The sequence below is a fragment of the Parasteatoda tepidariorum genome, chromosome 12, assembly GCF_982258835.1.
Source record: "Parasteatoda tepidariorum strain Cologne lab strain chromosome 12, Ptep-v5.0, whole genome shotgun sequence".
NCBI classification, from domain to species: domain Eukaryota; kingdom Metazoa; phylum Arthropoda; class Arachnida; order Araneae; family Theridiidae; genus Parasteatoda; species Parasteatoda tepidariorum.
This window is the reverse complement of record NC_141766.1, coordinates 9,470,674-9,497,710: the sequence shown is the minus strand read 5'-3', so window position 1 is coordinate 9,497,710 and position 27,037 is coordinate 9,470,674. Positions and strand designations below refer to the sequence as shown.

Here is a 27,037-nt window from a genome sequence, read left to right as displayed (position 1 = left end):
CGGTGATCTGCTGGGAACCATGTCTTAATGATCAGTCCACTGCGGGACCACAATATAGAGAAGGACAGAATGAAAATACATCCAAGGTAATAACGGACAACGGGATTCGAACCCGCTACCTCTTTGATAACAAAGCCAAACACAGCTTTGCTCAAAGGTATGTGGTGTTGTTGGCTGCTGATGAGTTACAAAACTTTTTATTACTATATTTAATTTATATATATATGTATAAAATATAAAAATAGGTTAACAATATACTGGAAAGCAACACAAGAGATAGAGAATGGCAGGTGAATGAAAAAATCCAGCTTGAGGAGTGGATTGGTAGGGAGTAAGAAGTAAGTACACAATTATTAAACTAAGACTCTATATTTGAACTTATAATCTCCTAAACTTTGGTCTAGTAATCGGAACAACATATTGCTCGCTAAAATATTAAATACGATAGAAATAAACTTCATTAGAGCACCAATAATTTATACTTTTTTTATAGTCAAAATCTTGGTCTTGGTTCAGTTCGTATTCTTCAGCTTTAACGAAGTTGTTGTTGTTGTTGTTCATTTACGTCGCACTAGAGCTGCACAATGGGCTATTAGCGACGGTCTGGGAAGCATCCCTGAGGATAATCCGAAGACATGCCATCACAATTTTGATCCTCTGCGGAGGGGATGGCACCCCCGCTTCGGTAGCCCGACGACCTGCACGCGAAGTCGAGCACTTTACGGTAGAACAGTTTAACGAGGACCAATACCGCATACCCTCGGTCCCTACGCAGACTGATCCAAGTGGTCACCCACCCGCACACTGACCGTAACCAGTGATGCTTGACTTCGGTGATCTGCTGGGAACCGTGTCTTAACGATCAGTCCACTGCGGGACTTAACGAAGTTATTAAATTAAAAATGCTATTTGCTGGTGAATCTGCGAGCTTCTTTGTGTGATAAGATTTTTCGGTGACTTAGGGGATCGAAATTGCATCTCTCACTGTCGCATTATCACACTTTAGTCTCCTGGCTATCTCATCCACTTATATCTTGATTTATTTATCAATTTAATCATTTCACGGTCCCGCAGTGGACTGATCATTAAGACACGGCTCCCAGCAGATCACCGAAGTCAAGCATCACTGGCTGCGGTCAGTGTGCGGGTGGGTGACCCATTTGGATCAGTCTGCGTGGGGACCGAAGGTGTGCGGTATTGGTCCTCGTTAAACTGTGCTACCGTAAAATGCTCGACTTCGCGAGCAAGTCGTCGGGCTACTGAAGCGGGGGTGCCATCCCCTCTGCAGAGGATCAAAATTGTGATGGCATGTCCTCGGATCATCCTTAGGGATGTTTCACAGACAGTCGCCAATAGCCCATTGTGCAGCTCTAGTGCGACGTAAATTAACAACAACAGCATATACATAATAAAAAAATTTTTGTTCATTACAAAATACGGTCTATAAGCTACTTTTCAAGTAAAAGAATAGATGTCACATGTTAGAGAAGAACATCTCAGAGATACATCCAACGTTGCAAAGGGATTCGAACCCGCTACCTTCATGCTACTACTCATTAATTTATTTTTATACATACATGCAGGTGCTGTGGACTCAAATACATATGAATAAGTTTCAAATAAAAGGTGAGGTAGTACAATTCAGAGAAGGACAGTACGGAGATATATCCAAAGTTACGATGAGATTCGAACTAGGTACCTCCACACTACAGGACATTTGGTGGGTGATACCCTTAATCTGCCAGAAATAAGCTGATGGAAGTGATGCAAATAATTCAATTCCATTCTATTGTTTTTCGTAGTCGTCAAAACTTGCATCTCTGAAATGTTTTAGTACTAACTCTATTTTATGAATAACATATAATTTTGCCAACAGTTTTTTTCTTAGATATATAATAGAAAACATATTAATTTTTAATTATTTATTGAAATTTTAATTCCTTGTTTCAGAGAAATTTAACAAAATTGTCTTTCTTATCAGCATTATCTTCGAAGATGCGAGCATCCAAGATAATTATTTTCTTCTTAGTTCTGGTAAGTTTTTATTCATAAAAATGAAGCTTTTTTTCTCTGTAAAATTATTTGTGAAGTTTTGTTTCCTTCTATTTAATGAATCTATTTAACGGCTATAAATGTACTAGGGCATTTTTGAAGAACAGCATTAAAAAGTATAAAACAGGAGTAAAATTTTGGTTTTTATTTTTGTATTTCCGTTCGCAGAATGGATAAATAAAACTTTATGTAAAGAAATCGAGATTCAATGCTATTAAATTTTTGAAGTAAAATATAAATGCAACATTTTAGAAAATTCTTAAATTTGATTTTTAGTAATTTGAGATGTTTTTGTATGTTATTTCAATGTGACAGTTTAGATTTGATCTTAAATAAGGCTTAGCAGAAAGAATTTGGATTTAATTCTTCTAAACATTTTAAACTGGCTGTATTCCTTTAGTTTTGTTTTTGAAGCTGTTTGATTGGGGCAGCATGCTCCTTTTCGGAATTTACTCAGTCAATTAACTCTTGAACTAGTAATAAAAAAATGCATTCTTCTTGTATCAATATGTAATTTAAAATAAAAAATTTAAACTTTTTTGTACCCCATCCTTTACCTTTAATTTTTATTTGTCTTTAAAAGAAACATATTAATCAAGATAATTCAAAACGTATTAAAATTTCAACTTCAGGTTTGTAAACTTAAAAGCCAATCCATATGATTTAAATAGTTTTACTGAAAAATTTAATTTCTTTAGGCCAATAAAATAAACTTTAGAAATTTAAACTCTCTGACAATAACCACAAACTCAACCTTCTCAATTATTCTTTCATAGAAAATTATATCAAAATCACAAGTAATAAAGATCTTAATTTATTTAACCATAAATGTTTGATTTTAGCCCTTTTATCTTATTTTTAACAGCTTTTAAATTATTTTTAGGAACGAAAATTACTAAAATCAGGAATATTTTTTATAGAAATTGCACCAGTAGATTGAAGTGCTATTAAACATAAATTGCTAATTTAAACTGATTTTATTTCAGATACTCGCTTTGACTGTTTGCTATTGCTGTGATATTCTGCATTACAGTGCTGTTTGTGAGGAGGAGCAAATTGCTGTTACTGTATCGTTCGAGAGATCATTTGAGGGAACCATTTTTGCAAATGGTTACAATGGAGACCCTAACTGTAGGTAAGTTACTGTATTAATTTTGATGAATATTTCATGCATTAGAAAAATAAGTGTACTACAATTCACTTTTCAGTCTTAATTTTTATTAATAAATTGATGTTAGATATACACACTATATATTCAGTATCCTTTGAAACATTTAAAATGCAAGCAGTCATCCAATCAGAATTTGAGAAACACAGCTCATGATAGCACGGTTTTTTTAGTGCTTTCTATTTCTTTTTTGTTGACAAAACTATACTAATAAAATCCTGCAATCAGCATATTTTGAGATGGTTTAGCATTATATATTTGTCTGTTTTCATATTTTTCATAACTGTTTTTGTGTAATTTATGTTAAAATTTTTCAGCATCATGCAATTCTGTCTTCGTAAATTTAAACAATAAAAGCAAATTAAAGAAAAAAATAATGCAGTTTAAACGGTTATTAAAAATTACTAAATGCATAATTTCATTGCTTTCAATTTTTGAGGTAAAAAATCCATGGAAGTTCTAAAAGTTATCAAACGTGTTACGTTATTGAATTGGTTAGGAGAAAAATGTCCTAACCAATTAAAATAAAGCATTCATTTTTGTCAGAGTTTTCAAAGGTTTAGCACTATCTAATGTTAGTCTGTTATCAAAAGATACTACGAAAAAAATTTTATAAAATAAATATCCGAAATTTAACTCAAAACCTAAAATGGTGTGGGAAGAGGCTTCTTAAGAAAAACACAGTTCACAAGTGGTATTTTAACGTTATTAGTAAACGTTATTACCAACAGAAACATGGTCATGGTCCTAGCCCTGCCTACCTTAAATCAGACACGCTCCGCAATTATAATCACGGACAGCTGAGGTAAACAGCACCAGAACTGGTGACCCCTCTTAACTTTCACATCATGTAACAGTAACTTCATAAACGATGAGATCGTTTCCGTGGAAGTTAATTTATTTCCTCCCATATACATTTAACCATAGTAAAACGTAAAACATACAATTCTAGCATTTTTTTTCATCAGCAAAGAAAAGAAATTTTTTCTCCCGCTGCAAACTTAATTTGCAGCATCAGAAATTTGAAGCATCAAACTTAATTTTTCCTTTGAATTGTTTTGAAAACGTACCATATCGCAGCATAATTGACCAGACACCGACCATTGAATTCTATTGTTTATTCGACGACTTTCCGTCCGACTGCGGGTCCAAAATACAAAAATGAAAAGTTCGATACTTAAATTACTTTAAAATGCAAAAAGCTGTAGTCTGTCCAAGAAGCAGTTAATAGATTTTTTAATGAATGATTATCTTCAATGTGCTTTTAGTCTTAAGATTTTGGTTTTAAATCTTTTAAGGTTTAACCCTCAATGCACCATGGTCAACAATCGTTTTTAGTTTAGTATTTTATATTATGCATTTATTAACTAATGTCTTACATTTTATTGTAATATATAATTATACCAAATTATTTATATTTTTGTTGGCGTGTGAAATACTAGGCGCGAGAAGCGTTTATGAAAGTGTAGTCTAATATTTCATATTTAGTGACATTTTATCCTTATATGAAAATAAAATAGAAAACTTAAAGCATCGTCTCTGAAAAAGAAAAATACGCAATTCACTGTTTATAATAAGTACATATTAAATTGCAATTTCCTCCGTAAGTGAAAATTGATCTGATGTTGATAGTCAGCAAAAACTTTATCACGCCGGCATTAAAGAATAAAACATCACACGCTATTTTAGATCTAAGAAAAAGTTAATTTTTTTAACCTCAAAAATAATTCTGATGGGAAAGATTTCAACTTTCCATGACTGTTAGAGTTCCGGTTAAAAGATTTCACCTCACTTCCATTCAAAAAACGAATGAACTCTGAAATAATTTTCTTTTAAAAGCGATTTAATTAAAACTATTTGCAAATTAACCTTGTCAGTTCGAACTAAAACGAACCAGTTTCGAAACTAAAAATAGTAAGCTGATCAGCGCCCAACCAAAACAGAAAACTGGTTATAAAATTAATAAACGGATGTTTGGAAACTGTTTTACCTTCTCAATTTAATACTCTGAGAACAGAAATGCTTACTGAGATTCTCTAGAATTTTTTTTTTTAAATAATTGGAAAAGTAAGGAGGAGAGTTTTTGATTGTTCCTTTAGAAATTTTGCTACAAGTTTCAACCTTAATAAGTCTGAAAATAGTTCTTAAAGTTCCAAAAGAATTATACTCGCTTAAAATCCGACTAAATACCTCAAATCTTAAGTTTCCAAGATACATCTAAAATTTAAAAATAAAAAGTTTTGTGAATATATTTACTTAATAAATTACGCCAAAAATAGCTAATTTGATAGAATATCCTTTCCTCTTCTAAATTTCATGAATCTTATTAGATATGGAATAACATAGTATCACCCTGTGTCTGAACAATATTATTTTATACCATTATGTGTTTTATTTTTAGATGTTAAATACCACAAAAGTTTTATGTAAGATGCTCCGTAATCAACGTTTTTTAGCCCTTTGTGGGGCCAAAACTTTTAATCCAAATACTTGGTCATGAAAAGCGATTGTTGTAGTGCTTGTTTATAAAGTTCCTAACTGAAGCGATTCGTTTTATCTTTAAAATCATAGAAAAATTGGTTTATATTATTGTAAAAAATTAATACAGCTATTTTATCCCCCGCTTCTGAAAGTGTTAATGTGTAATTTTAGAGACTTTTGTTAAAAATTAAAAAATTACATAAATGAGGTCACAAATTAATAACGAGAAGAAATAGAAAATTGCTCTCAAAATCTGATGCATTTTTAGCGTGAAGATGGGATTAAATACAAAAAAAGAAGTTTTATCAACCGATGAAACATTAAGGTGTTTTAAATAATCACCTTTTACATCCTCAGTTTCCCCCATACTTTAAAAGCAGGTTTTGATGTTTTTAATTTCTCTTTTCTCTTTAATGATTTACCCGATTTTTATATATATTCCGTCGCTTAAAATAAATTTGTGACACATAGGTTTATTTTTTTATTAAATTTTTTTACAAGGATTCCAAAATTACATATTAAAGGTGGTAATTATAAAACATGCAGATATAGTGGCCTGCTAAGATGTTTAATTGTATGGAGAACCTGGCTAGTAAATGAATAACCGACTATGGAAATTTTCTATTTCTGAAATTTATTGCACGAAGTCGAATCAATGGTATATGAAATATATTCTACATTTTTATTAAATTGAAATCGCTTTTCGGAAACACAACATAGTTTTTTAAACTTTGTTAAGAACATTTAATCAAATTGTTTGGAACAAACTTAATTCGATTAAATTGTTTACGAAAAATTCCTGCCTTTTATTTTGGTGACTATTTTTGTGAAAATTCTTAAATATTTTTTTTAATTTTATCTATTGATCATATATGGATATTTAAATTTTAAAAGTTTGGCAATTTATTCAGACGATTTCTATCACGAACTATCTAATCCATATCATTTAACGTAACAATGATGATTTTGCTGTTGTAATAAATCTTATTTTCAATTATTTTCATTATTAAAATCTTACTTTCAGTACAACGAATATGGAAACTTCTGGATCCACTTTAGTTGCTTTGAGTCTACCTTTCTTGAATTGTAATACAACAATTAGAAGATTTGTAGGCGAAGACAATCTCCAAGCTATGAACGAAATTACTATTCAGTTTCATCCTCTTATAAAAAGTGTACTAGATTGTGAAATAATTACTACTTGTGATATAGATTACCCTTTACCTCAAGAATTTTTCAAATCCTATTTAAACAGGGATTTGGAACTACCAACACCAGTTGACTCAAAACTGGATATAATGTCTGCAGAAAAATTATTTGGCGACGAGTTATCTAATATACTTGAAGTTAATGGGAAACAATTTCTAGTTCTCAACGTAACGGATGGTGGCAAATATGTTCAACTACGTATACGAAAGTGTTATGCTCATGCTAAGTACGTGATTGATCAGGTAACTGATCCAGATCTGTTACTTGAAGATAATCAATGCGCTAGAGTAGGCCTATTAAACTGGTTGAGTTTAAAAGCTGACAAATCGTATTCTGATCTCAGAGATTTTTCAGAAGTTCAAAATTTTGATCTTTCTTTTTCGCAAAAAACTTTTTACATTACATGCGCTTTTGACAGATGTTTACATTCTTGCCCATACTCTTGTTTTGGAGAGACAGAAATAAATAACAATCGTTGGAGTACTGTTCGTACTCATAAAGTAGGGCACTTTGATAAATCATTTAAAGGTTTTAGAAATAGCAATATGGATTTAAGAACATCCGTCAGGATCTTATCTGATAGGCTTTTAAAGTTGAAGGAGCTCCAAATTGCTCGCAAAAACACTCTAAACTCGAAACAAAGATCACCGAGATTAGATGCAGCCGTAGATGCGGCTAATGTTAATCCTTCCACAGTTATTCAAAAAGAAACTTTTACTGTGCATGATGATAGTAATAAATTAATTATACTTGATGAGGAAGTGTCTACTATTTATATACCTGATATTTCAGAAGATGAGTCTGTTGTAAGTGTAAACCAGGCCTCTTTTCAAAGTTTTATTGGTGGTAATTTAAACTCATCAGAAAAGAAAGTCTCAGAACGGATTGGAAGACTTAGCATTGTCGAAGACGAAACTGAATTCTCTATTAGCGAAGACACTACCATTGTTGAATCTTCACAGCCAACAGTTATCGATTTATCATACGAATTAAAAAATCATAGTGGTATTGATTGCGTTAAATCTTCTTGCATGCCAAACGAAGTTACTAGAAGCATTCTAGCTTTAGAAAATTCAATTACCAATAGCATGCCTTCAAACTATAGCTCTTTGGAATTTGATGAGGCTATTGGTAGTACATCAGATTACAATTTAAGTGCAGCGAGTGGTGGAAATTCAACGGCTGACAATTCAATTGAAAAAGACTGCGTTCCATATTTGAAATTTTCTTCTGTTACAGCATCGCTGAGTGTACTAAGTGTCTGTCTTTTCTTCATATGTTTTGCTGTTATTCTGTACTCTAGAAAAGAAAGGAAGAGATATGCTTCCCACAGTAAATATTTATACAATGATTTTTGACTCTAAGATTTAATATCTGAAATTTGATATGTACAGTGGTGCAAGAGTTGCGCTTAAAATCATCGAGAGTGGTAATAAAACTACTCAATTTTATTTCTTTTCGAGTTAAATAACACAATCTTAACGACCAAAGCTTATTTATAATAGTTATGAATGTATTTCTAGCTCTATATCTTGACGTCTGTATTTTTAAAATTAAACTATTTAAAATTTTAGTTTCCACAAGCAAAATAGTCACCACATTTTGTATTTTTTGGCGCTGCTTGCACTACTGTATATATTATTTTATTTTTCAAACATGTGCGTACAATTATCGCATAAATTGATGGATTTTAATAAATTTGTTTGCATTGAATGTAAATTGAGACATTTTGATATTTCAATAAAATTTATTCTGCTTTCATGTTTTTGTCTTAATTGTATTGCTGGGAAGTAATAATTTTAATGGAGATTATTTTTTCAAACAATTAGAAGTGCAAGTAAATTTTAAAATTCATATAAAAAAGTAAGTCTTTGCTTTTAACTTATTTTATGTCACTATATAATAAAGCATTGGCTCAAAAACTATACAAAAATTGATTTTAGCTTTTTTCACCTTGGCTATAAAAATATTAAGAATAATAAAAACGTTAACCCCTTAACGATCGGTTTATTTTCAAGAAAACGGTCAAAAAAGTGTCTATTTTGCCAAATACACGTATTTGATTAGTGCTAGTATCTAGTTTAAAATAAACTATTTACAATTACCTTAAAAATATCCTGGTACTGCTATATGGTGTGTAAAATGAGAAATAAAATGTTTTCCGGGCAAAAGAAATGAATTAGTTTTATACTTATTTGCGCATTACTACTGAACACTCCAGCCCGTCAATATCACGGGAGCGAGAAATATTGAGCGAGAACTCACCCCGTCATTTTCACGGGAGAGAGAAAGAAGAGGTTAACTAAAGTAATAACTTTATCAAAAACTTACGAATAATTTACTCAGTTGATATGAGACTTGAAGAGATTAAAACCATCAAAAACAATATTTTTCGAAAAGAAAAATGGTTGCTGAAGAAAAGCGAAAAACTTTCAATCTCATCCTGTTAATATTTTTAATTATGAAGGCTTATTATGGATTATGAAGGCTTGCTTCCTTTCTTTGTTGCAATTGACACAGATAATGAATTTTTGTCATTGATATTGCTTATCTTCCTCCCAATTTTAGCCTTAAATGTGTGAAATTTTAAAACCTCATTTTTGACAAGAAATATATATCGGGGGCCTTGATTATGAAACACTCAGTATAATAAAACGATTCTTATAAAATCCCTGTATAACATATCCCCAACTAGAGGACCACGCTTGGAAAATTCAATTGGTGTTAGTGCCTTCAAATGAGACTAATCCCTACTTACAATATTCAGTCATGCTTTATATATTTAGAAAGTTTTTACTCAAATCAGATTTATTTGTAACAACGTATAAATTACATCATTCTGATTTAAAATAAATAAAAAAAAACTTGTAAAGGATTAGTCCGTAAAATGTAACATTTACAGAAGTAAAATTTCTAAATTTGTGGCTAGAATCTCATTCGAAATGTTTTGATCAGAAAATTGACTTAATTGTCTTTGGAAATTGTCTTAAAATAAACAAAAATGGTCAACATTTCAGAAAAAAAAAAACTTATAGTTGATGTTCTGATGACTACTATCAATGAAATCAAAGTTCATATATGGACAATTATTAAGGATTTAAACATTAAAAATTGAAATGTTTTCTTAAACTTTCTACATTTACGATGAGATAAATACTTGCGTATTCTGTGTAATAGTGATAAATATTTTTGTACCCAACTTCAATAAACGAAAGTTTTAATAGACATTTTCAGAAGTCTATACTCTCCCAGGAAAATCGATTCAACGGTGAATCATATTGACCATTGATTGAATCACATTCTTGAACCGTAATATCATACAAATGCTCTTCACTCTCAATGTGCTAAATTTAGCTATATATCCGTTCAAGTTGCACCATAGTATTGTGTGATCAAGTTTAAAAACCATGATAATATGATTCCCCCTAGCTTCATATTAAGGTTGAAGCAAATTGGAACAATGGTATGATTCCTCATGCTCTAACATTCCTAACAGTGTAGAAATATTTAACATTCAAGTTTTCAATCTGTACGAATTAGTTTAAAAAATATATATTTTAGCATCAGTCTATGCTTAATATGTCATTAACTTATGATTGTTAAAGGTTGAAGCTTTGTTTTAAAATATAACAAAGAGCATTAAACCTGTTCAGGACCGGCATAAGGAAAAAGAAGCACTTCCCTAGACACACTTCCCGAGAATATACGTACTATAGAGTACTCGTTACGATTATGCGAGATTATTAATACGTGAGTATTTAATTGAGATAAAATCTGAGTGATCTTGGGCAACTAGAGTCAGAAAAACTCACTTCATATATGATGCCGTGGGAAGTGTAAAGAGAATGGCGTGATCATGGATCATGGTCTGAATGGATTAATCCGAGTTTCAGTGGATATAAATATGGGTAAATTATTTCAGCTCTATTTTATGGAATTAAAAACTAAAAGACCCGCAGTGGACTGATTGTTTAGACACGGTTCCCAGCAGATCACCGAAGTCAAGCATCACTGGCTGCGGTCAGTGTGCGGGTGGGTGACCACTTTGATCAGCCTACGATGGTACGGACGGTGTGCGGTATTGGTCCTCGTTAGACTGTTCTACCGTAAAGGGCTCAGTTTCACTCTCTTAGGTCGTCGGGCTACCGAAGCGGGGGTGCCATCCCCTCTGCAGAGGATCAAAATTGTGATGGCATGTCTTCGGATCGCATCGTCAGGGATGTTTCCCAGACCGTCGCCAATAGCCCATTGTGCGGCTCTAGTGCGACGTAAATGAGCTACAACTATAACAACATGAAAACTAAAAAATTTGTCAAAAATTTGACTGCATTCGTAGCTCTGTAAAGTAACGTTTTGTCGCCTTAAAAAAAATAGGGAAGCGAGTTTGATTTCCTTTATTACCCGCTAGTATCTATCACAATCTTTTTTTTTTACATTGATTTTTTTATAATTTTTATTTCTGTATAACAGTTATGTGACGGAGCCTCCCTTGCCGAGTATTTTTGCCAATCTATTAAGCTTTCTGCAGCGTGAAGGTAGCGGGTTCGTATATTCTTTTTTCATTTATTTAATTATTGGTACACGTACTCATACGTGCAGGCTTGTGCACGCAGTTACATAAGTGAGGCTTATAAGTCTGACTTGTCATGTAGACAAATAGTATAGTTCAGAAAAGGACAGCTCGAAGATGCATCTAGGGTTGCGGTGGGATTTAGGATTACAGAGATACCTCTAAAGAACATGGAAGATTCTTTGATACCTCCAAGCTACAGAGCATTTGGTGAGCAAAGCAGCTCGGCCAGAAAGGCCCTTCAGATTCTACCATAATCCTGGATGTATCTTTGTAATGGTCTTCTCTAATTTGTTCCATCTGTAATTTAACATAACAAGGGCTTATAAACCATCTCTTATAATAAGAATATTAGCCTGTATAAATACAGGGCTAAAGAGAGTTATAGTTAATTTACGTCGCACTAGAGCTGCACGATGGGCTTGTTGTTGTTGTTGTTACTTTACGTCGCACTAGAGCTGCACAATGGGCTATTGGCGACGGTCTGGGAAACATCCCGGAGGATGATCCGAAGACATGCCATCACAATTTTGATCCTCTGCGGAAGGGATGGCACCCCCGCTTCGGTAGCCCGACGACCTGCGCGCGAAGTCGAGCACTTTACGGTAGCACAGTTTAACGAGGACCAATACCGCACACCCTCGGTCCCTACGCAGACTGATCCAAGTGGTCACCCACCCGCACACTGACCGTAGCCAGTGATGCTTGACTTCGGTGATCTGCTGGGAACCGTGTCTTAACGATCAGTTCACTGCAGGACGTGCTCGATGGGCTATTGGCGACGGTCTGGGAAACACCCCTGAGGATGATCCGAAGACATGCCATCACAATTTTGATCCTTTGCAGAGGGGATGGCACCCCCACTTCGGTAGCCCGACGACCTGCACGTGAAGTAGAGCACTTTACGGTAGAACAGTGTAACGAGGACCAATACCGCACACCCTCGGTCCCTACGCAGACTGATCCAAGTGGTCACCCACCCGCACACTGACCGTAACCAGTGATGCTTGACTTCGGTGATCTGCTGGGAACCGTGTCTTAACGATCAGTCCACTGCGGGACCAGGGATAAAGAGAATAGAAGGGCTAGTTCACTCCTCTCTTAGAGCTGAAGCTACGATTTCCCTCCTCATGACGTCACTGTGTCCACAGATCTCGAAAGATCGTACGCAAAGATATTATAACTTTGCGTGTTTCTCTTTGTAAAAATAAGTTAGACTTTTTCTGGCTATTAGCTTTCAAACTTTACGTAATTAACACATTATTTCCATTCATAAACATAGTTTAAAAAAACTTTCTTGGCCAGTATATTAAAAAAATACCATTTTAAAGTAATAAAAATATTTTACTAGTTAGCGAAAATGACACTATAAATACTTTATTTTAAAAAGTTCAGTTTTAACTTTAATTATTAAGACAAATGAAAGCATATATGGACACTTTTTTATCTACATATTTTTTTATAACAATAAGTTGAGTTAAATTTTGAATCCCCCATTTTAAAATATGCCGTTAATAGCAATTTGTGCATACATAATCATTAGGAAACATCAACCTTAAACGCCAATTACTGAAACAAAATAATAATTTAGGTTCATAATGACATTAGAAATTTTACAATTGTTTATAGATATTTAAATTTAAGATTATATAATTTATAGATATTTAAATTCAAGAGAATATAATTTTTAAAATAATCATAAATATTTAGAATAACTACATTAAAAAAATAAGTTATGAAATTAGGAGAATTTCAACTGTACACTATATATTTAATTTATACTTTTTACTTACGTTTTAATTTTCTTTGACTTTATCCATTTTTTAATTTTTTTCGCATGCCTTTCTTTTTGAAGTAACGAGGCGGTTTCTATTTAGATAACGAATTTTTATAAAAGTTCTTAACGATAGAAAAAACGTATTGCTGTTTTATGTTAACTGTGTCATTTTGGAATCCATTTTTTTCATAGTTGTTCATTTACTTTAGGGAACATGCGGAAAATTATATTTTTTCCTTTTGTTTTTCTATCAGAATTTTTGCAAGTTGCAATCGCGCAAACTGGCATTTCGTTAATAGTTTTAAAATTTTGTAAATTCACTGCAAAAACTGAGGAAAGTCATTATAGAAAATAACAAATGTCTTAGAATATATCACAAAAAGAAATGCTCCAATATTAGTTAGAGCTAGTAAGGTCGAACGCTCTGTTCTTGAAGTAAAAGTGCGAGCTTTACGCCAAAGTGACGTCACTAGAGAAAATCGGAGGATTGGCGCGGCGAGAGTTTCTTCAAAGGAGTGAACCAGCTCTTCTATTTCTCTTTAGCCCTGGTATAAATAACCAATCAGGTGACCGAGTGGTAAGTGTGTCTGACTGCGGAGCCATTGGTCGCGGGTTCGAATCCTGCTCGGGGCATGGATGTTTTTTTCTCTCTCTGTGTTCTATGTCCTTTCTCCTTTGTGTGAATGCGTGAATGTGACCCGCCCTATAAACCATTCCTGTGGCAAATGGGACAATCCCCAAGTGCCCGCCATTAAAAAAATATATATCTGTAAATAAATAAGAACAGTCATACGATAGTCCCACAGTGGACTAATTGTAAGACACAGTTCCCTGTAGATCACAGAAGTCAAGCATCACTGTTTGAAGTCAGTGTGCTAGTGGGTTATTACTTTGCTCAGCCTGCGAAGGTACCAAGCGCGAGTGGTATCGGTCCTCGTTAAACTATTTTACCGTAATGTGATCGACTTTGTGCTCAGTTCATTTGGCTACCAGGGAGAGGAACTATCGCTTCTGCGGAAGATCAAAATTGTGGTGTTTAATTGCGATCAAAATCGGTTTTTATCCGATAGTTGGCAATAGCCTATTTAACAGATCTAGTGAGATGTAAATGAAGTACTACTACTACTACATGCATAAACAACTAGTCCCTCAGTGAACTGATCATTAAGACACGGTTTCTAGCAGATCACCGAAGTCAAGCATCGCTAACTGCTGTCAGTGTGCGGGTGGGTGACCATTTGGATCAGTCTGCGTAAGGACCCAGGGTGTGCGGTATTTGTCCTCGTTGAACTGTTCTACCGTAAAGGGCTCACCTTCACTCTCAGGTCGTCGAGATACCGAAGCGGGGGTGCCATCCCCACTGCAGAGGATCAAAATTGGTTGGCATGTCTCTGGATCCTCCTGAAGAATGTTTCCCAGACCGTCGCCAATAGCCCATTGGGCAGCTCTTGTGTGACGTAAATGAACTACAGCAACAACAAAAATAAATAACTAAATAAGGAACGAAGGTTTTCGAGGGAATAAGATCCTGATAAGAGAAAGTTTCAGTTCGTGCCTTGATTGTTGTTGCAGTTGTTGTAGTTCATTTACGTCGCACTAGAGCAGCACAATGGGCTATTGGCGACGGTCTGGGAAACATCTCCGAGGATGATCCGAAGACATGCCATCACAATTTTGATCCTCTGCAGAGGGGATGGCACCTCCACTTCGGTAGCCCGACGACCTGCACGCGAAGTCGAGCACTTTACGGTAAAATAGTTTAACGAGGACCAATACCGCACACCCTCGGTCCCTACGCAGACTGATCGAAGTGGACACCCACCCGCACACTGACCGCAGCCAGTGATGCTTGACTTCGGTGATCTGCTGGGAATCGTGTCTTAACGATCAGTCCACTGCGGGTCAACATTCCTCAGGATGATACGATTTTCATCGCAAATAAACATCACAATTTTGATCCTTCGCAGAAAAGGAGATGACTTCCCCGCTTTGGTGCTCCTACGATTGGCAAGCGAAATCTGTAAAACAGTTTAATGAGGGATGATACCGCCCATCCTCGGTTCCTTAGCAGACCAATCAAAGTGGTCACCCACCCGATCTCTTACCTATGCAAGTGATGCTTAACTTCAGCAGTGCGTTAAAACAAGAAACCTTATCAATAATTGCCAGCACATTTACTTGTCAAGCTTTCAGTGCTTGATAGTTAATTTATCTTACTTCAGATAGTTGCTAAACTCGCTTGTAAAGACTAAAGATCTTCAGTGACTTCGGGAAATGAACCCGAGACCTTTTCTATCGAGATCTTAGCATTTTCAACCTCCCAAGTTCGCGCGCAGGTCGTCGGGCTACCGAAGCGGGGGTGCCATCCCTTCCGCAGAGGATCAAAATTGTGATGGCATGTCTTCGGATCATCCTCCGGGATGTTTCCCAGACCGTCGCCAATAGCCCATTGTGCAGCTCTAGTGCGACGTAAAGTAACAACAACAACAACAACCTCCCAAGTCATATTTTGTAATCAATCTAGTAGCGTCATCTAAGTTTTCATTCTTGATAAAAAATAAGCTGACGATTAGCCAGTTACGCACTATATGCTTTCACATTACCTTGCAGGTCAAATGACCAGTATTGTTCTGGTGTTACAAATATTGTGATTATTTCATACTTTTAACGTTCATTTATTGGTTTTTATTTTTATACGAAGACGACCATGAATAAAAATAGTCTCAAAAGTTCTAGCAATGTGATTTTTTCGATGTTGTACAAAACACTGATTGTCTCTATGTTGGTAAGTAATTTTTTATGGTGTTGAGAAGTTTCACAAATAGATTCGCCGAAAATCGCTTATTAAGTTTTTTTTAAAGTTAGGAAATTTTTTAACTTTCGTATCTGATAACTCAGTTTTTAACTCTCTATAGTTAACGCTAAAAAAAAAATTAAAGATACATTTTAAAGGAATTTAGTTTTGGGAACGAATCATCGAAATTATTCAGTGTAAGATTTACGAAGAATTCGCAGAATAAATGTAAACCTTTAAAAAAACTCAATTTTTTAAAAAAAATTTTAAGTTTGTTTAAAATCGGTTTATAGATTTTAATTTTTAGAAAACTTTTTCCTAATAATCTTAAAATCAATCTAATGTCCATGTTATGATTGGTAAATTGAATGTTAGGTAGAAATTGCGTTTAATTGACTCAAGTGTGAATGAATTTGTTCAATTTTATCACCCCCAAGACATAATTTAAACAAATTTGTAACATTTAAAAATTAGTGGAATGTTTTTTTTTTCAATACCTCTGGAAAATCTTTTATAATAATAATAATAATCAATACCTTTGGGCAACTATGTAAATATTAATAATTTTAGAAGCATTTGTACAATATATAAAGTAATTTATTTCCGTATTGGTCTTTACTTCGTTTCAGGGAAGCATTTTGCTATATATACTATAATAAAGATTAATTAAAATACCAAATTTTATCATTTTGTCTTAAAATGATATTCAAGTTTTTATTGTTGACTTCAATTTATGTTTATACTAGAATTATATTATTGTGCTGACCTGTTTTTACCTTTTACATTTTCACACGATCTTTTGAGACACGATCTTTTATATCGTGACTTAGAATTAAGTACTATTTAAGTCAATATTCAATCTTATGTAAACAAAGTAAAATAATTACTGCTAAAAAGACATCTTCAGCAGTCACACAAATGAAATGAAAAACTGAATCTTTTTCATTATATCATTTTTAAAGTAAATTGAGGCAACAAATTTTAAAATTTCTTCTAAAAGTTTATCCTGGTTTGTATGGTCCTCGAAAGATTTTTATAGACCAATCGACATACATGTCCATTTTTCTGTCAGAGGAAATTATAAGTATTGTATACTGTATAAGTATTGTATACTCTAAAATTGTACCGTAAATGAATTTTGTTATCTCGTCTTAAAAAGCTGATTAATTTATTGTTCCTCATTTCAAAATTAAGGCTCTCAATATTTAATTAAACACAATATAAAAACGAAACTTTTCTGGATCATAATTTAAACTTTATTTCATGTTATATCTCACAATTTCTGCTTAAGAAACGCGCAGTTATCAATAAATTTCTTATTCTGACGCTGTTTTATTTTTCCATTAACACAGATTTGTTCAGAAATTTGGATATTTTCTCAAAAATAATTTTAGTAGAACCCTTTGGAAGTTTTTTTTTCAACGAAGAATGTCAATGTTGGTAACAACCAAGAAAAATTTAATATTGTGGCAAATATTTCATGAGGTTGTTGGAAATTGAAAGGATTTAAATTTAGGAATTATTCTGAGCAGTTTAAGTTATTTATAGTTCCCTTATTTACAAATACGTTTTTGGTGTTAGGAATAAAAAAAAAAAAGCAATTAGAATAGATAAAAAGTTCAAATTCTATTTTTTGAATTTTTCCTGTTCATGAACACCCTGCTATTTAATCACTTTGTAGCAAATTTAAACATAAAAAGTTATTTATTTTTGCACTTTTTTATTTCTTAGGTTAATGCCGTGGGTGCAAGATTACGACAAAACAATGCTGAGCTTATGGTTAGTTGTGACAATTCTGTAATGAAAGTGCAGATGACTTTTAAATACCCTTTTAGTGGGATAGTTTTTGTCCCTGAGCATTATTACGATCCTACTTGCAGGTGAGCTTTTAAAGTTGCTAAAGGTTATTGCCAAGTTATTGTTTAATTTTTACTTACTTTGTGTAAGTATTATCGCAGTTCGCTACTTTTAGCTTGTTGCAGCCAAGTCGCATTCATTTCTTGCGCTGTATCTTATAAACTAGTATATATTCTGTTACTAGCATACACCGAAGAGCCATTGCATTATGACCACCCTCTATCTATAACAATGGACTCTCCTAGGTTTTCATGGTTTCTCGCCCAGGAACAATGTTTTCATGGGGCACATTAGGACCCATAATCCTCATAGAACAATCCCAGACGTCTGTAAGCTACTTGAACATAGTTGCAGACCAGGTTCACCCATTCATGGCAACAGTTTTTCCTGCGGGGGATGGTGTTTACCAACAGGATAATGCACCATGTCATATGGGTTGAATCGTCGAGGAGCATTCCAGTGACTTTCAAGTCATGACTTGGCTCCCAAATTCACCTGACCTTAATCCAATAGAGCATTTGTGGTCCTACTTGGAAAACCAAATTCGTGCTGCCACGCTACTACCCCCTCGCAATGTGAGGGAATTGCAGGACCAGTTGGTGAGCGCTTGGTACCAGATACCTCAGACTACCTATCAGCACCTTGTGGAATCAATGCCACGGCGGGTGCTAGCAGTTTTGAGGGCTAAAGGTGGTCGTACACGGTATTAGCAGAGTGGTCATAATGAAATGGCTCTTCGGTGTATATTCAGTTTTGCAACTTAGCAGATATACAAAATAAATTTTCTGCAACGACGAATTTGTTTTTGGACTAGATTTAAAAAGAAAATGTGTATTTAGATTTTATCTTCTTTATATTTATTAACTTATATTTTAATACAAAGAATTTTAAGATAAGTTTAAGAGTCTATTAAAATGTAAGAGCCAATCTAATGAGTTAAATTTTTTTCGGTTTCTATCAGTTTGTCCTTAACCCCCTTAGGACCAGCATAATGAGAAATAAGTGCTTACCTAGTCCAGCATACTTCGAGAGTGTACGTACTAGAAAGTACTTATTGTACTAATACGAGATGTAAAATAAGAGTTCCGTATTGAAATCACGCCAGAGTGATCTTGAACAGCTAGATTCAGATACTCGTTTTATATGTAATACCGTGGACTGTGGAGGACAAATCGCGTGATCGCTATGTGATCACGGTCTTGAAGCCCTTGAAACACAAAGGAGGCAAGTCTTTACTACTACTTTAACGTGTTTAATAGATAACATCTAAAATAAGTTTCGTTTATAAATATCGCGTAAAGTATACCGATAATCTAATTTTACCTAGGAAAGCTTTAAAGTACTTGAAGGAATGCTCTCAAGTTCAACTATGATTAGTCTTTACAGAATTGTGACAAAAAAGGTTTAAGTTTGTGTTCCAAAATTTCTGAAGAACCTTTAAATCCTTGCAAATAAGTTTAATAAGATAAGTAATAAGTTTTTAAAACTTATTACTCCGCTGAAAAATTTACAAGTTACTGAAGCACAATCAAACAGAACATTCATTATCCCTATTCCAATTTCATTACGCATCATAGTTGAAAAAGTACTTCTGAGTCCTTCAGTACATTTATTTAAATAAATTATTTAAAAACTGCTCAAAGTTACGCTACTTCGAAGCTTCTGAAGGCATTATAAAATAAAACAATATAGCGTTAACAACTGGTTATAAAACTTCTTACTGCTGCAGAACAAAAAATACGTTTAGTCACAGGTTTATAAATTTGTATCTCTTCATCTTATATATATAAAATTATACACAAATGGCTAGGAGAAATCAGAATTTTTGCGTTTAAAGTTGGATGCTTATTGAGACGACTTTAAACTTCTAATTATAAGTTCGCAATAAAATTTAAAATATAATATACGATAGATATATAATTAAGTAGGTATTTTATATTCAATATAAGCATTCTTTGCAAACTTGCAGTATTTTAATTGTGTAATTAGTGATTATTTGAGTATAAGTGTCCGTGCATCTGTAACCATTGATGAGCTAGCAGGTTTAGCATCAGCACAAGATTTTAATTTATGGTTCAAATATATTCACTCATTAAATCGAAGAGTGTCATCTAGTAAAGATTGTATTGTATAACTGTACTGAATTACCCTTTCGTTACATGTTGTACGAAAATTTTTTTTTTAATTGTCTACAACCAAAGAACTGATCTCGAGTTCTGTCACTTCTAAAACAATCTTAGATTCTTTTTTTAAAAATTTGCTTTCTGAATGTTTGATAAGTTGAATCATTGAAAATTATAGTTATTATTGATAAGTTGAATCATTGAAAGTTAATATAATGAACTAAAAAGTACTGTTATTTTTTAGTTATGGGCTTCATCCAAACTCAACTGCTTTGGAAATAACTCTTACTCTACTTCATGACTCATGTAAAATGCAGATATTAAATGTTTCCAATAAGCTCATTGGCTTTAATACTATAGCAGTTTTTCATCATCGTATGCTGGAGACGGTTTACGATTATATTCAAAATGTTACTTGTGAGCTTAAATGTCCCATCACGGATTTGAATAAGAATATCTGGAGTGAACCAGTATTAAATACGTGGATATCATTTGAAAATCCTCTCTCAGTTTTACCAGAAGACATTGTTGACACAATGGGCCTTGAAGATGCTCTTCTGCTGGTCTATCATGTAAAAGATCGAGGTCTGTATCGGGACATGGTGGTAATGAACTGTATTGGACACGATGATCGCACAGTTAATCAAAAGACAAATTTTTATCAAATATCTAGTCCTTTCGGATGTTCTTCAGAATCTGATTTAGTATCGAATTTTACTGCTTTTAGAAATCCACTTAGTAGTTCGAAGATGATTGCGTATGCTGTTGTAAAGAATTTTTCAATGGTTGCTAGAAGACGTCTTTATATTACTTGTGGAGCAGAAATTTGCAAAGACAAATGTGAAAGGAAATGTGGTGGAATCGATCACAAAAAAGGTTTTTATTTCAGTGATATAGTAACTAAAGGTTTGGTAAAGAGACCAGAAGGGTCTAAAAGACCAGCGTCTCTTACTGCGTTTGAGAGATTCGATAGGCAGAGGCGATCACACGAAGACGTAGATTTGTTTTTCAAGTATGCTGCAGATGAACAGAATGAATTCCTCTTGGAGAAAATAAGCGTGGTTTCACCGTATTCTGTAATTCAATCTGATGCTGCAACAATTCAAACGAACCAAAATGGCACGACGCAAGACTCTGAACAAAATGGTCGTTCAAAACGTGCAATTAGGCAATTTGAGACTGAACTAATATCTCCAGGAATGAATGTCATCGTGATCAAATCGGAACAAACTGTTGATTTGGAGCAGTCTACAGTTATGGTAGAGTCTGCATTGCCAAGAAACAATGAAAGTTATCAATCTGTATCCTCAGACTTGTATGAACTTGATTCAATTGTGAAGATAAAAGTGCCATTTGAACCGAAGCGTTCAAGTAGAATTGATGGGGAGCATGTGTCTGACCGATTTAGCTTCAGTTCCCTTTTAAGAGCATTGGTAGCAATTTTTGCTTTGATTTGTATCAGTGGTGTTTGCTATTTCCTGTTTTCCTTTAGAAGACATCCGGTTGTAGAAACTGTTTCAGACTATACGTCGCAAGCTTATTTTTAAAGAAATGTCAAAAATTTTAAGTTATTTTACATTTTTAATAAAGTTTTACAAGTTGCTTTTTTTTTCTTTTTCAAGTTTTCTGAATAACTGTCTTAATAAGAATCTACGGGGGTTAACAAAAAATGCCCCAAAATTTATATAGTTAGAATTTTCGGAAATTATTTCGATAAAATTGTGCCAATGAAATGAAAGATAGCAGGTAGATAAAAATTTAGTTATTAAAAAAGTAGCGCTATAAGGAATAGCTAGTTTTTATTGTTGAGAAATATTTTAAGCTAAGGATCAAAACTGGCACACAAATCATATGATTTAACACTTCAGAAACTTTAATTTTAAAGAAAAAATAACGTTTATACCAAACACTCCTTAAAGGTGGAAATTTAGTATTAAATAAATAAACCAGCATTTATGCAAAATGGAAATAGAGCAATGCACGGAGGTATTTTAAAAGATATTTGATAGCTATTTTATAAATCATACTAAATATATTAGTATACATGTATATGTAAACTGATATTGTACTGTGTGTTTTATGAATTGGAAATTGAAAATTCTTTAAGCTGGCTTTATAAGCCGTAAATTTCAGGCCACTTTGCAGAAGAAACAATAAAAGTTGTAGTTTAGTTACTAATTTAAAAACCATATAGAATTTAGAAACATTTAGTTCCCTGACTAAAATCTTTATTTTGTTTTGGAAACGCCGACACATGTTTAGTTCAGAAAAACCTACTAGAATATCAATAGAATTATTTCGATTAAGAGAATAAGACGAAACTTTAGCAAATATTGATTGGTCATATTGCTTGATTATTGTAGTCATAAACATGACATAGAGGTAAAAATGCGGCTTAATGAGCTATTAAACCTAGGTCAAAATATTGTATTTCCTGTTTTTATCCTTTTATGGATTAAGAATTTATTTTATGGATTAAGAATTTATCTATTTTAAAATTACAAATATTAAGATTGTGTGTAATTAAATTTTTAAGTACGAAGAATTGAACTTTTTACTTTTAATTTTTTAGCAAAATTAATTTCCCTTATTAGCTTTGGGTTTTTACTTTTAGGTGCTATATTTTTATTTCATTTTACGTCGGAGCCATTCTGTCGTAAGACTGATTAAAAAAAAAATTAAAATAGCATAACAATGCATTGTTTAAAAAGCTCTAAAAAATTGATGGCCACATTTAGTATAGGACCTTACAAACCTTAAAAAATCTAATTGAAACTGAAATTCCTTAAATTGTAATTAAAAAGATGCTGTCGTAACAAATGAATAATAACTTTATAACTAAGGGTATTTCTAATAAAATCATATATTTTTTTAAAAAATAATGTGCTTTACTTTTTAGGAATTTAGAAATAATTTTTTCATGAAATTTAGCTGCTGCCACATTTAAAAAATTCGTACCTTCAACAGATTAACATCTGAAAAAATTAAATTCTCAGTACTTGTTTTAGACAGATATATCTGATGTAGTGTCATTTCATATATTGGTTACTCACCTAATAAAATCTCTAATTCGAGGTAAATTATCTTGTGGGGGTTTTGACGCCTATCTGACGAATTTTGAAAGCGTTAGAATTTATTTTACAACCGTCGTTGAACAGTCAACCCAATTTTTGGGGTTACGACTAATGTTCAACTCCATAGCCTTCTAATTTTAAACCCAATACAGAACTCCTGGATCAAGTATTAGGAGTAATTAACCTTCGTGGAAGAATTTTTAATGGAGTTTACCCGCATTTGCGTTCATGGAGAGAACCACCGGAATCTCCCACGGTTAACCTGACGGCAAGGAGATTCCAACCCATGATCCGTCTACCACTGAGGATATTTCACGTCAGCACTGTGGTCGGTGCAAGCCGGATGCGGAATTCGTATAGACCAGTCTTCGCTGGAATTCGAACCCGGTTCACGTCAATGGAGGGCGAACGCTCTGCCATCACGGCTCCTAGCTTTTGATAGATACTTTTAAAGCTATAATAAAAAAAATTAAACATTGGCTTGGAATCTTCCTCCAATTTTTGGGAATGTTTCAAAAATTCGCCAGAATACTCGTAAAAACTCATCCTAACAAGCGCATTACTTAGTTAAATGATATTCGGAGTTAAATTTTGGTAATTGTTAAATCAAAATTGGGTCAGCTGTTCAACGACGGTCGTCAACTAAAATTAGATGATATTAGAGTCATGGTGGCTCTGGGAAAAGAGCGCTCTCCCCCGAATGAGGGGACTTAGGTTCGTATCTCTGCAACTGCTTGTCGATATGAATTCTGCACCACTCTCACAACGATCACTAGAGCTGACGTAAAATATCCCCAGTGGTAGCCTTTCTGTCTGATTAATCGTGGGAGGTTTTCGTGGTTTTCCTCTCCATTTAAGTAAAATGCGGGTTAGTTGCAACAAAAAGCTTTCCACGAAAGCTAATTTCTTCCATTGCTTGATCCAGAAGTTCCCTAGACTTCTGGGTGGGGGCCAAAATTACAAGTCTACGGAGTTGAGCATTGTGAATTCAGAATAGGATTGGCTGTTCAACGCCGGTTATGAAATAAAATAAAATTATATTGTAGTTAAAAAATACTATAATTCCTTCCCACACTTAAAACTTTAGCTTGTTGTGAGACAGCGATAAGCCATCGTCAACAAAAAAGTAATGGTGGCAAAATAATTAAGTTAAAATGCGTATACTTTTGACACAACTCTTTATAATCAGTGTAAGCTAAAACCGGGAACTATCTCAAATTTGAAACAAAATTTTGTAAGTCTTTTTTACTTAATTTTTGTGTCTCGCAGTAACATCTTTATATTCAATTATTTTTATAAGGTATGAAAAATAAATAGAAATTGTACTACACTTTCTTAAAAAATGACAAATCAAGAACCGCAAAATTTAAAAAAAAAAAAAAAACACCTTTTTTCTTCTTCATTGGAGTGAAATATAATTTTAATGGAAGGTTTCACTTTTCTTTAAGACGTTGAATGCCATGGGGGTCACCGGTGACCAGCACTGAATTTGTTCGTAGCGCCACGGGGGTCACCGATGACCGGCGAAGCCAAGATTATTCGAAACGCATAATTCGAGTAAATTTTTAATGTTTTTAATTTCTTTAATATTATTATCGTTACTAAAATGGTTTGAAGAAATTAATGCAATATGGAACATGCAAAAATAGTTTTATTTATATACACAAAGATTTCAACTTGCTCCGGATAGCGAATGAAAATTTTCAAATGGTAGTTTATTAATTGTGATTCTTGGTTTAATAAATTCAATTTAGTAAATTTTTATCCACCACTATTTCTAAACAATTCGTAGGCTTATATAATTCACCACTTTTTTCAGATATATCATGCTGAACCTTTTTAAAAAAAACAGCAAAATCTGTTTAATATTTGCAAATTAAGTTGCCAGACGGGCAAGCCATATAAAATTAGCGTGGCATTCAACGCGTTAACTAATTATTGGCCGACGGCAAAAAGTCATTTGAATGTGAGATACATCTGAGAAAGAGTGATAGTAAATGGATATTTAATCTTTTTACTTACCACTTAAGTTTTATGTAAAACACTGGGTATCCACTACAGATTCAATTATAAATATTTATATTAATATAACATAATAGATCTGTCTTGTTCCTAAAAATTAGTACTTGAATAATAAAATTAGTACTGAAATTAGTACTTGAATAATAAAAATTAGTACATATTTACTTGTAAATCTTTTTTCCTTCATAGTTTTGAAAAAAAAACAACAAACCCCGTTCTTTTCGAAGAACGCTAGATACTGATATTTTAATTGTAGAATTGGAGCTAACATAATATTAAGATCTCTAAATAGTTGATATTTTTGATATTTTTAGCGAAGTATTTGTTTATAAAAATAGAACAAGAGTAATTGGCGTTTTGTAGTAGCTTCAAACACTGTTTAATTGATTCCACGCTTTGATTGTCATTTGACTAAAATATATTCAAAGTTTGAATTTCTGAGCCTTTTAAGAATATATCTTAATTATTATATCTAAGTGTTCACATTCATGTCAAAAAATGTGAATAAGTTTTAAAAAAATTATCTTCTCGCAAAAAAGAAAAAGTAAAGATAATTCAATGCGTAAATTTTTTTTTTAAATATTTTCGTTTGACATTTTGAGTATGAAATACCCATTCAGGGAATATTTTTTTAATAACTCTTCGCAATAAATAGCATATTATAACTAGAAAAATTCATTATAGGTTAACAGTCCTGATGTTTTTTACGATTTAACAGTACATTTCCTCTCTTTTGAAGTAATTTTAGAATAGATACCTATTAAGTTTTAAATTTTGCCGATGCTGATTAAATGTATAGTGCTGTCATCTAGTAGGTGAAATGAGAAGTGAAACAAAATGAAAACTAATTGATAAATTAGATAACATTGATTTTTGAAGGAGATTTGATAGTTAATAATTATTATTTTTAAATGAAAAGTTAAAGCTATAAATCCTTAAAAATATAATTATGTAAGTCTAACTGAACAAAATTACATATTTATACTCGCAAATAACTCATTAAAATAGTGCTGCCATCTAAACTTTAAAAATGAAGTTATTTTCTTCTTATCTAAAATAATATCAATAAACCAAATTTTTAAAAATTTTTTAAATTCATATGTTTTTAAATCAAAATGCAAGGGATTACATGCCTTTGGATCCAAGATGAATAAAGGATCCACAAGATTATAAAGAGAAAAAACATTTCCCACTTAATAAGCCATTTTTGTAAAAGAATTCTAAAAACGTCACTTTTTTGTTTTTCCCATTCCATTTGCTTCATTCTCAAATTGTATGGCCCATTTATATTATGACAATTTTCCATTTAACATTTGTAACTTTATACTTGGGTCAGCATCGAATATGAAGGTACAATGTTTAAAATATTCAGGTGCAGGAAGTTTATATTTTTGTTATTTCACAATATAGAGGAAAAAAGTTTTAAATGCTATAATTAAATAAGATATATTTAGACGGAAATAAAATTCACATTTAATAAATAATTATAATTCATATATTTTTTAAAAAAATATTTCTTCCTAATTCAGAAATTACGTAAATTTTTTTAAAAAAAAAATAACCTTTTGAATTCGAATTAAATTATTTGTAGATGAAAAAATGATTCATTTCATATATGTCTACAAATTAAACATGTGATTAAAAATTCAAGTAGGTATTACAAACTCTCTAAAAAATAGTTATTTCTTAAAAAATCTATCAAAATCATATGTTTAATATTATTTATCAATTCTTTTAGGGAAAAAAAAAAGATGCCTTTTTAGAATGAGATGAAACACAGAATAAAGGATTTCTTGTTATGCCACTAGCGTAAATTTAAAATGTATGGCATAGGGATTAATTAGGTTTAATGAATAACTCTTTTGAAAATACTGCGTTTACTTCACCAATAATATTCAGGACCAAAAAAA

At 32.8% G+C, this 27,037-nt stretch overlaps 2 protein-coding genes across 2 annotated transcripts; both read left to right on the top strand.

The window, feature by feature from the left end:
• Nucleotides 1-1,648: 1,648 nt before the first annotated feature.
• On the top strand, nt 1,649-8,669 carry LOC107452727 (uncharacterized). The gene is made up of 3 exons (XM_071188103.2): nt 1,649-2,034; nt 3,039-3,187; nt 6,726-8,669. Exons 1-3 carry the CDS (start codon nt 1,996-1,998, stop codon nt 8,266-8,268), a joined length of 1,731 nt encoding a protein of 576 aa, XP_071044204.2. The 5' UTR covers nt 1,649-1,995; the 3' UTR covers nt 8,269-8,669.
• A 7,097-nt stretch (nt 8,670-15,766) lies between these two features.
• On the top strand, nt 15,767-21,634 carry LOC107452735 (uncharacterized). The gene is made up of 3 exons (XM_016069310.4): nt 15,767-16,042; nt 17,783-17,931; nt 20,276-21,634. Exons 1-3 carry the CDS (start codon nt 15,965-15,967, stop codon nt 21,576-21,578), a joined length of 1,530 nt encoding a protein of 509 aa, XP_015924796.3. The 5' UTR covers nt 15,767-15,964; the 3' UTR covers nt 21,579-21,634.
• Nucleotides 21,635-27,037: the final 5,403 nt, after the last annotated feature.

Excerpts from the sequence above, each read along its gene's own strand:
- LOC107452727 (XM_071188103.2), top strand. The coding sequence starts at position 1,996 with ATGCGAGCATCCAAGATAATTATTTTCTTCTTAGTTCTG. Across the intron at positions 2,035-3,038 it reads TTATTTTCTTCTTAGTTCTG|ATACTCGCTTTGACTGTTTG; the intron begins GTAAGTTTTTAT and ends ATTTTATTTCAG. Across the intron at positions 3,188-6,725 it reads AATGGAGACCCTAACTGTAG|TACAACGAATATGGAAACTT; the intron begins GTAAGTTACTGT and ends TCTTACTTTCAG.
- LOC107452735 (XM_016069310.4), top strand. The coding sequence starts at position 15,965 with ATGAATAAAAATAGTCTCAAAAGTTCTAGCAATGTGATTTTTTCGATG. Across the intron at positions 16,043-17,782 it reads CACTGATTGTCTCTATGTTG|GTTAATGCCGTGGGTGCAAG; the intron begins GTAAGTAATTTT and ends TTTATTTCTTAG. Across the intron at positions 17,932-20,275 it reads TATTACGATCCTACTTGCAG|TTATGGGCTTCATCCAAACT; the intron begins GTGAGCTTTTAA and ends GTTATTTTTTAG.